The 14,802-nt window shown below is 42.0% G+C and overlaps 1 protein-coding gene across 30 annotated transcripts in view; it reads left to right on the forward strand.

Annotated features, from left to right (window-relative positions):
- The window catches only part of NSD1 (nuclear receptor binding SET domain protein 1), a 148,907-nt gene that overhangs the window by 119,371 nt on the left and 14,734 nt on the right, over positions 1 to 14,802 (forward strand). For all 30 annotated transcript variants that reach the window (XR_016235582.1, XM_089335116.1, XM_089335117.1 and 27 more), the window contains 4 exons: positions 2,116 to 2,228; positions 7,753 to 8,022; positions 9,409 to 9,525; positions 11,444 to 11,585. Coding sequence is in view for 29 of the 30 variants with exons in the window: in XM_089335116.1 (XP_089191242.1) it covers positions 2,116 to 2,228; positions 7,753 to 8,022; positions 9,409 to 9,525; positions 11,444 to 11,585 (642 nt within the window). In the remaining variant the exon portion in view is untranslated. The remainder of the gene's footprint in view (positions 1 to 2,115; positions 2,229 to 7,752; positions 8,023 to 9,408; positions 9,526 to 11,443; positions 11,586 to 14,802) is intronic.

Raw genomic sequence — 14,802 nt, forward strand, 5'->3', positions numbered from 1 at the left:
CCTGAACAGATCCATAAGTTACAGGATTCAATCAGAGTTTCAGAAACTGTGGACTGTTGGTGGAGTGTTGGGACCCTAAAAAGATGTAAGAGGTGACAGCTGGAAAGATTAGTTATCTATATAAAGTAATTTTGAGCAGAGAAGATGAGACTGTAACAGAATGGTTTCCAAGAATAGAGTGAGTGATAGATACTTGGTAGACATTAAGGCGAAAGACTAGGTAGAGTGTACTGGGTGACTGGACGGGAAAGGTTGTGTTTTAGGGCAATCTTTAGGACCCTGAATAATACACATACACTCTCTAGTAGTTAACAAGGAAACAGAAAAAAGGGGAGCCTCAGGGGAATGTTTCTTTAAAGAATTGACAGAACATGGGGAAAGCCACAGAGGGAAAAGTTTCTTTAGCCTAGGTGAACAGTTACGGGTTAAAATTTTTAAAACTTATTTTTTAACTTATTTGAAAGAGACACAGAGTGACATAAATTTCATACAAGGGTTCAATCCCCCAAATACCCTCAACAGCCAGGGGTGGGCCAAATTATAGCCAGGAGCCAGGAATTCTTATCTGTGTCTACCACATGGGTAGCAGGGGTCCATCTATATGAGCCATCACCTGCTTTCCTCCTAGGGTACACATTAGCAAGAATCTTGAATCAGGAGCCAGAGCCAGAACTCAAACCCAGACACTCTGATGGGGATGCAGGCATCCCAAACAGCATCTTAACTGCTATACCAAATATATGACTCCAGAAGAATTAGGTCTTCAGATTTTGTTGGATTTATTTTAGATATAAGTATTTTTCCACTATTAATAGCTAATAGTTACTTTTTACAGAATGAATATTAGGAGGAGAGTACAAGAACAATAGAGAATAGTCAGGAAGCAGAGGAAATCTGAAACCTAAAATCCTTTCTAAAGGAGAGTGAGCACATTACCTAGGGCAGTAGGTAGAATGTTCCTGGAAGCAGGAATTAAATGACTTCATTGATCAGATAAAGTTTATTTGTTGGGAGATGGTATCCTAGGCTTTCCCAAGTCATTGAACTTCTTGTTGTTGTTGTTGTTTTTCTCTGAAGGCAATATAGTCTGTTTTGTACCATTTAGCTGTGGATTCTTTGTTTTACTGCTATGTGTAAATACCCCAGGCACTATACAAAGGTACTTGAAAAAGTTAAAATATGGCCCAGCGCCATGGCTCACTTGTTTAATCCTTTGCCTGTGGCGCCGGCATCCCATATGGGCGCTGGGTTCTAGTCCCAGTTGCTCCTCTTCCAGTCCAGCTCTCTGCTGTGGCCCAGGAGGGCAATGGAGGATGGCCCAGGTGCTTAGGCCCCTGTGCCCTCATGGGAGGCCGGGAGGAGGCATCTCGCTCCTGGCTTCAGATCAGCGCGGCGCACCGGCTGTGGTAGCCATTCCAACGGAAGGGAGAACCTTTCTCTCTGTCTGTCTGTCTCTCTGTCTGTAACTCTACCTGTCAAATAAATAAATAAATAAATAAATAAATAAAAATCTTTTTTTTAAAAAAAGTGAAAATAATTAAAATTTACTTTGGTGCAAAAAAATTTTGAGATCCATACATAGATTTTTTTCTAAGATATATTTTTATTTCGTTGAAACTCAGAGTTAAAAAGAGGGAAAGACAGAGAGAGATCTTCTATCTGCTGGTTTACTCCTCAAATGGCCGCAACAGCCAGGGCTTAGCCAGGCTTGAAGTCAGGAACCAGGTGCTGCTTCCAGGTCTCCCTGGTCAGGGCAGAGGCCCAAGCACTAGGGCCATCTTCTGCTGCTTTCTCAGGCATATTAGCAGGGAGCTGTATAGGATGTGGAGCAGCTGGGACTTGAACCGGTACCCCATGAGATGCAGGCTTTGCAGGCTGCAGCTTAACCTGTTACTCCACAGTCCCAGCCCCTAACCTTCTCTTTTAATTTCATTTTCCAAACATATTATGAAGTACCCTCATATAGCCTACTTGAAAATATATATTCTTAGTTTTTTTTACGGTGTGTTTGGTATTTGTCCAAAAGATGGATTTTCTCCAATTTTTAGGGGACTAAAAAAAGTAAACAACTGTACCCAGAAAAATTTAAGTGACTTGTTCTGTGTATTTTCATAGCTCTTCAAGAAGCTGCAGCAAGATTTGAGGAATTAAAGGCCCAGAAGGAGCTAAGACAACTGCAAGAAGACCGAAAGAATGACAAGAAACCACCACCTTATAAACATATAAAGGTGAGGAAAAACTCATCTGACACCCTTTCCAGGAAAGAAACCATATGTAACTTGCTTCTTCTTGCTGTGCTCATGACGAGAATGGAAATCACAAGTACAATTATTTTTAGGCACCGTTTTGAGCATCCTGCATGCACTTTAAAAAATCAACTTCAGGGACCAGTGTTGTGGCATAACGGGTAAAACTGCTGCCTGCACTACTGATACCCCATATGCGTGCTGGTTTGAGTCTCAGCTGCTTCACTTCTAATCCAGCTCTCTGCTACGGCCCCGGGAAAGCAGTGGAATTTGGCCCAGGTCCTTGGGCATCCACATGGGAGACCCAGAAGAAGCTCTTGGCTTCACGTCAGCCCAGCTCTGGCTGTCGTGGCCATTTGGGGAGTGAACCAGAGGGTAGAGGTCTCTGTCTCTTTCTGTCTCTGTCTCTTGTAACTCTGCCTTTCAAATAAATAAATAAATAAGCCTTTAAAAATCAACTATCTGTTGATGTGGGTATTTTTCTTTTTTTTTAATAAGTACTTATTTAATTTATTTATTTGAAGGAGTTAGGAAAGGTAAAGACAGAAATATTCCATCTGCTGGTTCTCTCTCCAGATGACCACAGTAACCAGGACTGGGCCAGGCTGAAGCTAGGGGCTCATCTGGTTCTCCCACATGGGTTGCAGGGGTCCAAACATTTGTACCATCTAACCATCCTTTCCCTGGCCATTAGCAGGGAGCTGGATCAGAAGGTGAGCAGCTCAGACACCAAGCAGCATGCATTATGGGATGGTGGCATCACAGACAGTGACTTTATCTTTTATTGCACTGTACTGGCTCCAATGTGGGTATTTTTCCTGCTGCCTTGCAATAGTCTTCTCATCTAAGGAAGATTAAATTCTATTCATAGTCAGCATCTTTGATTTGAAAAGAATGAAAGCCATGCTGAAAATGATAAATGGCCATGACATAGTGTGAATCACATGTATGACAAATATTTTGGTAATGGCTGATGCTGATGATAGTTTAGGTGACCAGTGTGAATAGGGCAGAAAATTTGATCTCTGTCTACCTGGTAAAATAGTCGACGCTGTATCATCTAGGTCCAGTGCACCATTTGTGCCTTTTAATGTTTTAATATGATTTATATAATACAGAAGTAAAAATAAAGGCATAGTAAAGAACAAATTTGTTAGAAATTTTAGTATTTACTAAAACCTCTTTTTTACAAGTAAGTTGGTTTTGATGTGCAAACATCAAAAAACAAGAAGTAATACTGTTAGCCTTATTAACAAAATGAGGCTTCCCAGAGCCTTGTTGACATTTCTGAGAATGGCATTCTGAAATTTTACTTGAAGATCAGTTTCACCACGTCTTCTGAGATGGTGTGAAAGTGTGATTTGTTTAAGTGATTTGTTTAAGGTATTGCAATGGGCATAATTAAAGTAAAAAACTATTTGTTGTTTATGTAAAATTTAAATTTTAATGGATATCCTAGATTTTCATTTGCTCTGTCTGGCAAACTAATATAAACATGATCTCTCTGGTCTTTTATTCTGTCTTCAAAAAGTAAAGTCTGAGTTTTTATTTTACTGTGTTCTCATGCCTATTACTATGCCTATTATTCCTTTTTCTCACTTTCAGTCTTTTTTACATTGTTTGGAATAATTGATGAATAATGATGAAAGAGTAAAATTGTAATACATACTAAAGATAAGAAGACTGTATCTTAGATTTGTAAAATGGACTAATGGATCAGAAAACTAGTTACAAAATAGAATTAATTTTATTTTTTTTTTCTTTTAAAGATTTAATTATTTGAAAGGCAGAGTTACAGAGTAGGAGAGACAGAGAGAGAGAGATCTTCTATCCGTTGGTTCACTCCCGAATTGGTTCACTCCTCAAATGGATTTAACAGCCAGGGCTAGGCCAGGCCAAAGCCTGTATCTTCTTCCAGGTCTTCCACATAGTGGCAGGGGCCCAAACACTTGGGCCATCTTCCACTGCTTTCCCACTCATTAATAGGGAGCTGGATTTGAAGTGCAGCAGTACTTGTACCAGCGCCCATATAGGATGCTGGCTCTGCATGTGGTTGGCTTAACCAGGTATTCCACAGCCTCTGCCTCTAGTTGTGTTCTTTTTAAATAAATAAATTTTTTTATTGTCATAAAATATCAGCCCTCGCAAATAATTATAATTACTTAAATAAATGTAAAACATTTAACTGGGTCTAATTGGACCCTGGTAATATAAGGAGAATTAAATAGACTTACTGTATTTGGAGATATAATACCAATATGTAGTTAGATCTCAGTAAAAGGGAAGTGGGGCCACAAATTTGGGTTGCATCCCACATCACAGTGCCTGGGCTTGATTCCCAGCTCCAGATCCTGATTCTAGCTGCCTGGGAAGCAGTAGTTGATAGCTCAGTTAGTTGGGTCTATGGAAGACCTGGATTGCATTTCTGGTTCCTGGCTTCAGCTCTGGCATTGCAGGCATTTGGGGGAACAAACCAACAGCTGGGAGCTTTCTCTCTCTTTGAGGTAAATAAATAAGTTGTGTTTTTTTTTTTTTTTTTTTTTTAATTAGGTGGAAAAAGGTAAAGTAATCCTGTTAACACAAGCCTAGGGTTCAGATAATAACAAGGTAGATATTTCAGAGGTGTACCTCAACAACCAATTCTATTTTAAGATTTATTTGAAAGGCAGAGCTAGAGAAAGAAGGGGAGACTGAGATCTTCCGTTCCCCAAATAGCCACAAAGGCAGTTCTGGGCCAGGGTGAAACCAGAAACCAGGAACTCCATCCATGTCTCCCACATGAATGATAAGGGCCCAATATTTGGTCAGCTTCTGCTGCCTTTCCAGGAGCACTTGCTGGAAGATGGAACTGAAAGCATAGCAGTTGGCACTCAAACTGTCTCACTGATCATGGGTTACCAGTATCGGATACCACCGCTAGTTATAACACAATGCTGATTGCACCACAACCATTTTGAACCTTGCTATTGAGACAGCAACTTCTTGTGACTGATTTCTTCACAGAATTTTAGGAATCAACTTCTTCCCTCTAAATTTTTTTTGTTTTTGAATATATTTCCAAGGAAAAGAAATCATGAACCAAATTTTTTCTATTGTCCACAATGCAATCCCCATGAACTAACTTATTTTAATATTTTTTATTCGTTGGGTAACAATAGTTCATGACATGAGAATTATATGAAATTCAACTTTGATTTCTGTAAATTAAATTTTATTTGAACACAGCTATCCTTGTTTTGTTATGTATTTTCTGTGACTGGTTTTGTGCTACAGTGGCAGAGTAGAGATGCATGCATCACACCTGCCTACGAACGCCAAGGTATTTACTGTGTGGCCCTTACAGAAGAAATTTCTATCCCCCTGATCTAGAGTGAAGTGACATACATGTATGTCTTTGTTGTTAACCATGTGGAGTTATTTTTTTTATTATCCTAAAAGATTGATTTATTTCATTTATTTGAAAGGCAGATTTACAGATAAAGGAGAGACAAAGAGAGAGAGATTCCATCCATTGGTTCACTCCATCCATTGGTTTCAGTGGCCAAGCCAAACCAGGAACCTGGAACTCTATCCAGGTCTCCTGTGTGGGCGGCAGAGATGCAAATATTTATGCCATCTTCTGCTTTTTCCCAGGCCCCTTAGCAGGGAGTTGGATCAGAAGTGGAGCAGCCGAGACGTCACAGGTGGTGGTTTAACCCTTGAGCCAAAATGCCAGCCTCCAGTTTTTTGCTTATGATGTGTTAGGAAAAAACTTATTTGTGATTAATGACAGATTAGGTAATATCTTAAGAATGAATGATTAAAACATATGGAGAGAAAAGGAGTTACAATGAACCTTTTTGGGGGTGGGAAGTCAGGTTAATATTGTTTGGATCATGGGGCCAAAATCGCTGCCTGCAGTGCCAGCATCCCATATGGGCGCAGGTTTGGGCATCAGCTGTTGCACTTCCAGTCCAGCTCTCTGCTACGGCCTGGGAAAGCAGTAGAAGGTGTCCCAGGTTCTTGGGCTCCTGCACTGTCATGGGAGCCCCAGTAGAAGCTCCTGGCTTCAGATGAACACAGTTCTTGCCTTTGTGGACATATGAGGAGTAAACCAGTGGAAGGAAGACCTCTCTCTGTAACTTTGCCTTTCCAATAAATAAATAAATAACAATAAAATTGTTTGGATCAGAAGTGACCTGATAGGTCTTGGGTGAGCAAGTTTTAGCTGCTGACTTCTACTCCCTTAGCATTTGGTTTCCTTAGTAAGTTTGTGACTTGCAGTTGCATGTGGTGAGAGTCCTCCATTTGTAAGATATTTACAACATTTACCAGTATTTTTGAAGAGTAACAGATTGTAGATTTTGTAATGTTAAAGAATAAGAAACAATAGTATGCTAGAACTGAGCATTTGGGACTTTATTGATGAATTTAAGTAATAGTGATTTTACATTGACTGAGTTTCTAGAATATTTGGTATGACAGAAAAAGAAGGGACACAAAATGGAAAAAATATATAGTAGTATCTGCCACATTTAAGAGGCTCTAAGGTTCTGCTGTGTTCTAGGCCTTTACATATATATATATATTTATCTATAACAGTTTGGCAAGTAAAATGCTTCTTCAAATACGGGAACCCAGACTATCCAGAAGTTTTCATTCCAACAGTTTCCTATCTATCAGTAGTGGATATTGTTATGCAGTAGTTACAATGGTGCCACCATGTGACACTAGCAAAACCCTAGTATACAATTAACTTGGCCTACTGTCTTTGAAATTAATCATTTTTAAAACATGAGTTTTCAAAAATGTGAAATTCATATTTTATATATCAAATGTGTGTCTATTTTTATGTTAAGGTGTCTAAATCTTTTTTTGAAAAAAAGTTTTAACTATTTTTTGAAAGAGATAGATAGATCTTCCATCCACAGGTTCATTTCCAAAATGGCTGTAATGATCAGGGCTAAGCCAGGATCCAGGAATGTCATCTGGATCCATCTGTCCAAGTCTCCTACTTGGGCCATCTTTTGCTGCTTTCCCAGGTGCATTAATAGGTAGCTGGATAAGAAGTGGAGTTGCTAGGAAGACTTACTATTTTATTTGAAAGACCGTTACAGAGAGAGATATTTGATCTGCTTGTTCACTCCCTAAATGGCCCGCAACGGCGGGGCCAGAGCTGAGCCAGTCCAATGCCAGGAGGCAGGAGCTTCCTCCAAGTCTCCCATGCGGGTGCAGGGGTCCAAGGATTTGGGCCATCCTCCACTGCTTTCCCCGGCGTATTAGCAGGGAGCTGGATTGCAAGTGGAATAGCCTGGACTCGAACCGGCACTCATATGGTACTGCAGGCTGGGGCTTTAACCTATTGCACTATGGCATCTTCCCTCAAAATCCCAAATTTTGAAAGCTCAAAATCATATAAAAGGTGGCATGCAACTTTAAGTAAAATAAACCTGTCCTTTATGGGTCCGGAGTTGTTTTCTTGTTTTGACTTATCTGATAATGATATACTATGTGTTTTTTTCTCCAGGTGAACCGTCCTATAGGCAGGGTACAGATCTTCACTGCAGACTTATCTGAAATTCCCCGTTGCAACTGTAAAGCTACAGACGAGAACCCTTGTGGCATAGACTCTGAGTGCATCAACCGCATGCTGCTGTATGAGTGCCACCCCACAGTGTGTCCTGCTGGCGGGCGCTGCCAAAACCAGTGCTTCACCAAGCGCCAGTATCCAGAGGTTGAAATTTTCCGCACCTTACAGAGGGGTTGGGGTCTGCGGACAAAAACAGATATTAAGAAGGTGAAGAAAACTTTGAATTACCAGGTTTTTTTTTTCTTCTTTGCAGTTTCTTGATATGATTTGGTGACTGTAAGAAAATTCCTCACAAAATAAAATAGCATTGTTAGGAATTATCCTTTTGTTGTGTCTTACATATCTTTTCAGAATCCAGAGGATTGGGATGGATGTTCCCTTTCATCTCTAACATCAGTTTTGATTGTGTTCATTGTATAAAAGGATGCAAGAGAGGGAAATTATAATGACGATGTTATGACTTCAGGTAGTTGAGAGAGAGGGAGGAGTGAGTACGTGATACAGGTGGTGTTAATCACCTGTTCAATAAAATGAGATATTTTCAATGGAGAAAAAAGTTTTGGGTTTATGGAGCATGAAGTAATAGAGTTAAGCCTTCTCTAATGAAAATGCAGTAACATCTTCAACTTGCTGCTTGGCAGAATCTGTATATTTCTAACAATAGGTAATATTATACAGCCTATACAAAATAAATCTTGCTTGACATGTTAATAAAACAATCATCACTCATGTGGAAGCATAAAGGCCTCTGGTGGCATGTGCCAAAGGAACTGAGAGTAGATGGCTACAGCAAGGTGAGCACGAACACCTTGCAGGTAAGGGGATAGTAGGCGTGAAAGTCTGTGTGACCCCAGAATGAAGATTAGGGAAGACCAGGGTATGAAATGTGGAGGAGCCCTAGTCAATGCAAGTCCCATGGAGAATGACCACTGTTTAGGGAAACTGATTTTGAGATCCTTGGGTAAGTTAAGAAATTGACCTTCCATACCTCCATTATAAGGAAGCTAAACTTAAACTAATCTTTTATTTTTATTTATTTATTTATTTTTATTTATTTTTTTTTTTGAAGATTTACTTATTTATTTGAAAGGTAGAGTTACAGAGAGAGGTCTTTCATCTGCTGGCTCACTCCCTAGATGGCCACAACAGGTGGAGCTGGGCCCATCCAAAGCCAGGAGGTCCCTCCAGGTCTCCTATGCAGATGCAGGGGCCCAAGGACTTGGGCCATCCTCCATTGCTTTCCCCGGCCATAGCAGAGAGCTCGATTGGAAGTGGAGCATCCACTCGAACTGGTGCCAGTATGGGATGTCAGCACCACAGGCAGAGGCTTAGCCTACTACGCCACAGCATCAGCCCCGATTCTTGTGGATCTTTGCTATCCAGTATATCGTAACTTTTCTTCTGGAGGGAGTGGGAGCGTGATTCTTATCAAATGCTTGAGGTCTCATAAAGAAATTATTAATTAATTACGTGCACATAAGATTGTATGCATATAGTCTGCTTTGGAAAAGCTAATAATTTTTAGAAGTAAAGTGCATGTATGAATACTGATGTACTTTTTGCCACTAACTCAGGAGCTGTCTTTTCTTCTAGGGTGAATTTGTGAATGAATATGTAGGTGAGCTAATAGACGAAGAAGAATGCAGAGCTCGAATCCGTTATGCCCAGGAACATGATATCACCAATTTCTATATGCTAACACTAGACAAAGTAAGTATTAAAGAGTGTTGTTTGGCCGGCGCCGCGGCTCAACAGGCTAATCCTCCGCCTTGCGGTGCCGGCACACCGGGTTCTAGTCCCGGTCCGGGCGCTGGATTCTGTCCCGGTTGCCCCTCTTCCGGGCCAGCTCTCTGCTATGGCCCAGGAGTGCAGTGGAGGATGGCCCAAGTGCTTGGGCCCTGCACCCCGTGGGAGACCAGGAGAAGCACCTGGCTCCTGCCTTCAGATCAGTGCAGTATGCTGGCCGCAGCGGCCATTGGAGAGTGAACCAACGGCAAAGGAAGACCTTTCTCTCTGTCTCTCTCTCTCTCACTGTCCACTCTGTCCAAAAAAAAAAAAAATGCTTTGTGGGGGGTCAAGTAAATTCATAGTAGAACTCAAGTAATTTTCCAATTGTTTTTGGAAGTTATTCTTAATTTCAGTGTTTAGCATTTTTATTTTCTGTGTATCTGTGATTCTTCTTCCTGGGGGTTAGGGTCTAGCTTTTTTCCCCATCCACTACCTTTTATGATAGAACCTTTTTATTTTTTCTTTAAGATTTATTGATTTATTTGAAAGGTATCGTTATAGAGAAGGAGAGGGTTAGGCAGAGAGAAAAAGAAGAGAGATTTTCCATCTGCTGTTTTACTCCCCAAATGGTCGCAACACCCTTGGTTGGGCCAGACCAAGGCCAGGAACCAGGAGCTTCATTCGGGTCTCCCATATGTATGGATACAGGGGCCAAAGAGATGGATCAGAAGTGGGTCTCAAATGGGCACCCATATGGGATGCCGGCACTGCAGGTGGTAGCTTTTACTCACTGTGCCCCAGGCTGGCACTGTCAGAACCCTTTCTGCCTTTTTTACTTTCAAACATTCCTCAAGTTGTACATTTAGTGATTTGTGAGATCCTTAACCTCTAGATACTTTTTGTTTGGGTTGGAGACTTCACATCTGTTTTGAAATCTACTCAGGCAATTTCAGATGTGTAGAGTTTGAAAACTAAAGATGGGACACAGTTCTGCTTCTAGTTCAGTGGTCCTCAAGCTTCAGCAAATATCAGAATGGCCTGGGATTTTGTCATACATCGTTGTGCCCACCTCAGGTTCTGTGTTTGATATACAACCCCAAAAAATGCATTTCTGAAAATCTAGGTGGTGATAGTGCTGCTGGTCCAGGGGCTGTACTTTGAGAACCACTGTTCTGGGGAACTCAAACTTTACAAATAAAGGAATGAGCATTTGATGCAGTGGTTAAGCTGTTGCTTGGGTTACCCGTATGCTATAGCTGTGACCTAGGTGCAAACCCTGACTTTACTCTGCATTCTAGTTTCCTGCTAATGTACACCCTGGTTGGCAGCAAGTGATGGCTCAAGTAGTTGAATCCCTGCCACCCATGTGGGAGATGTGATGGAGTTCCTGACTCTTTTGTTTGTTTGTTTGTTTTCTTTTTTAAAGATTTGTTTATTTTTTTGAAAGAGTTACAGAGAGACATCTTCTACTTGCTGGTTCTCTCCCCAAATGGCTATATGATGGCCAGGGCTGAGTCAGACAGACCAGGAGACAGGAGCTTCTTCCAGGTCTCCCACATGTGTGTAGGGGCCCAAGAACTGGGATTGTCTACTGCTGCTTTCCCAGGTACATTAACAGGGAGCTGGATTGGAAGTGGAGCAGCCAGAACTTGAACCAGAGTCCATATGGAATGCTGGTGCTGCAGGCATTGGCTTTACCCAAAGTGCCGGCACCCAGTCCTGGGTCTTGAGAGCTTATGGAGTGAACCAGGGAATGGGGCATCTCTTCCTCTCTCTACCTACCTCATCATTTATATAACAAATAAATAATAAACTTTATAAATAGAAACTAGCTTATTAGAGAGAATAGTGTAGATCAAAAGCAGAGATCTCAAGAGTACAACTTCTCTTGGAATTCTAGGACCGAATCATTGATGCTGGTCCCAAAGGAAATTATGCTCGGTTCATGAATCATTGCTGTCAGCCCAACTGTGAAACCCAGAAGTGGTCTGTGAATGGAGATACCCGCGTTGGCCTTTTTGCCCTGAGTGACATTAAAGCAGGTAAGAATCATTTTAGGTATTCTAGAGCTACGACCTGAATTTCAGGTCGTATCATCTAAAAGTTCCATATGCCTGTTGTCCAGAGTGAAGTTTCCAAAGTTCTGAGAACAGGCAGAGGGTTTGGTGCACCTCCCTTGTGATGCTCACATCCTATATTAGATTATCTGGGTTTAAGTCATAGTCTGGTTTTCTAATATGCCCACCCTGAGAGTCTACACATGATGGCTCAAGAAACTGGGTCCCTGCAACCCAGATTGGAGACCTGGATTCCATTCCGCATCAACAGATGAATGGTCTGTGTATGCTCCCTCCCCACAAGCCCCATGGTATGTGTGTGTTTGAGATAGAGAACGAGAAGATAATCTTTCCCCTTTTTGTGTGCATGGTTCTGTGACATTAAGTCTGTTCACACTGTTGCATGGTCATCACCATCATCCATCTTCAGGACTCTTTTTCATCTTCCCCAACTGAAGCTCTGGCCCGATTTTCAACCCTCTCTCCATAGCCCTGAGCAGCCACCATTCTATGTACGTCTCTGAATTTTGACTACTTTAGAAGAGTCATATAAATAGGATTGTGCTGTTCTCCTTTTGTGACTGTATCATTTCACATATCATAAATTGCCAGCCTTCTGTGTCTCCTCTCACCTGCCCTTCCACAGTTGCCCTACCTCCACTGTATAAACCAGAGATTCAGCTCTTGCCACCCATATCTTTCAGGGCTTGGCCCAAAGGCTGGTTTAAGAAACTAACAGGCCGGCGCCGAAGCTCACTAGGCTAATCCTCCACCTGCGGCGCCGGCACCCCGGGTTCTAGTCTCAGTTAGGGCAGCGGATTCTGTCCCGGTGGCTCCTCTGTTAATATGCCTGCAAGAGCAGTCAAAAATAGCCCAGGTAGTTGGGGCCGCCGACATCCACATGGAAGACCTGGGTAGACTTCCAGGATCATGACTTTGGCTTCGCCCAGTGCTGGCTGTTGTAGTCATTTGGATCTCTGTTTCCTTCTCTCTGTCTTTAACTCTGCCTTTCAAGTAAATAAGTAAAATCTTCGTTTTCTTTTTTTTTTTTTTTTAAAGGAGAGAGAAAGGAAAGAAAGAAAATCTGATATAGCTAAGTGATAATGAAGTCACATGATGGATATTTTTCATAAATTAAATCATTTTAAGAATGGACATGACACCCTCCAGTTTGCACCATTTTTTAAAGTATTTATTTGTTATTTGTTTTGAAAAAGTTATATAAAGAGCAGTGGAGACCGAAAGATCTTCTATTTCTCGTTCACTCCCCAGATAGCTAAAACAGCCAGGTAGGGCCAGGCCAAAGCCAGGACCCCAGGAGCTTCTTCCAGGTCTCCCATGTGGGTGCTGGGGCCCAAGTTCTTGGACCATGCTTTGCTGCTTTATTCAGGCATTGGCAGGGAACTGAATCAGAAGTGGAACAGCCAGGACATGAATCAACGCCCAAATGGGCCTGATTTTTAAAACATTTTAAAAGTGTGGGCCGGTGCCGTTGCTCACTTGGCTAATCCTCCACCTGCGGCCCTGGCATCCTATATATGTACCGTGCTCTAGTCCCGGTTGCTCCTCTTCCAGTCCAGCTCTCTGCTGTGGCCCCGGAGGGCAGTGGAGGATGGCCCAAGTGCTTGGACCCCTGCACCCGCATGGGAGACCCAGAAGAAGGACCTGGCTCCTGGCTTCAGATCGGCACTGTTGTGGCCATAGCGGCCATTTGGGTTGTTCTCTCTCTCTCTCTCTCTCTCTCTCATTGTGTATTTCTGTCCATCCAAAAAAAAAATAAGTATGTAAAATTTTGGATTTTGAAAAAGTTGCATGAGTTTTCAAAATGTGTATTCTAGAGACATTAGTTAAAGAGTTGAAAATCATTTTCAAACACTAACCTCAGTACTTATAAGTTATAATAGTATAGTCTACTATTAAAAGCAGAAATCCCATTTGAACATTCTGGAATAAGATTTAAGTCAACCTCAGAGATACTAATGAACTTAAAGTAATTAGAAAACGTTTTCACTAGCTCTTGTTTTCTGTGTGTGTTTAATTGGTGGGGCATTCATTCTACTTCCAGCTCCATCCTCTCCCCTATTATTTGAATGGCAGAGTTACAGAGAGGATGAGGGGAGAGAGAAAGAGAGACAGAGGGAGGGAGGGAGGGAGGGGGGGGGGGCTCTCTACCCACATGGCCACAACAGCCAGAACTGAGCCAATCTGAAGCTTCGTCTGGGTCTCCCACGTGGGTGCAGGTGTCCAAGCACTTGGACCCTCTTCTGTTGCTTTCCCAAGCCACAAGCAGAGAGCTGGATCTGTAGAGGAGCAGGCGGGACTTAAACATGCACCCACATGGATTCCAGCACTGCAGGCAGCAGCTTAACTCACTGTGCCACAGCACTAGGCCTTAAATTTTTGTTTTTCTATTTAGAAAGAGAACCTTAGGGCCAGCGCCAGGTTCTAGTCCCGATTGCTCCTTTTCCAGTCCAGCTCTGCTGTGGCCTGGGAAGGCAGTGGAGGATGGCCCAAGTGCTTGGGCCCTGCACCCACATGGGAGACCAGGAGGAAGCACCTGGCTCCTGGCTTTGGATCTGTGTGGTACGCCGGCTGCAGTGGCCATTGGGGGGTAAACCAACAGAAGGAAGATCTTTCTCTCTGTCTCTCTCTCTCTCACTGTCCAACTCTGCCTGTCAAATTAAAAAAAGAAAAAAGACTTCACATTCCTTCAAAAGATAAAAAAAAAAAAAAAAGCATCTGTATTTAGAGAGAGAGCCCCCATCTACTGGTTCAGTCTCCACATGCCTGTAATGGCTGGGGAGCTAGGAACCGAATTAGTTGAAAAATGACTGCTTCCTCCCAGGATCTTCCTTGGCAGGAAGCGGGCGTCAGGAGCTGCAGCTGGTTATTGGACTCAGGCACTCCAGTGAGGGATCTGGGTGTCTTAACTGCTAGCCTTAACTTAACTGTCTAACCTCTTCCCTTTTCTTTACAATTTGAATATACTACCTGGATTTTCTTTCAGGCTTTTTACAATTTTAAATTTAAAAATTTTCAGATTCAAAAAGCTGAGCCCACCTAGTTCCTTTCTTCTATTTTCTATTTGCTGTTGATTAAGTATTACATGATGCATGTAAAAGCACTTTAATATCACTATCCACTGCACTCTGTTTGACAAAATGATGCTGATTTGAAAATGCTGACTTGTATCAAGTTTTCG

This window comes from Oryctolagus cuniculus, chromosome 6 (assembly GCF_051225735.1).
Source record: "Oryctolagus cuniculus isolate XC-2025 breed Fujian yellow rabbit chromosome 6, ASM5122573v1, whole genome shotgun sequence".
NCBI classification, from domain to species: Eukaryota; Metazoa; Chordata; class Mammalia; order Lagomorpha; family Leporidae; genus Oryctolagus; species Oryctolagus cuniculus.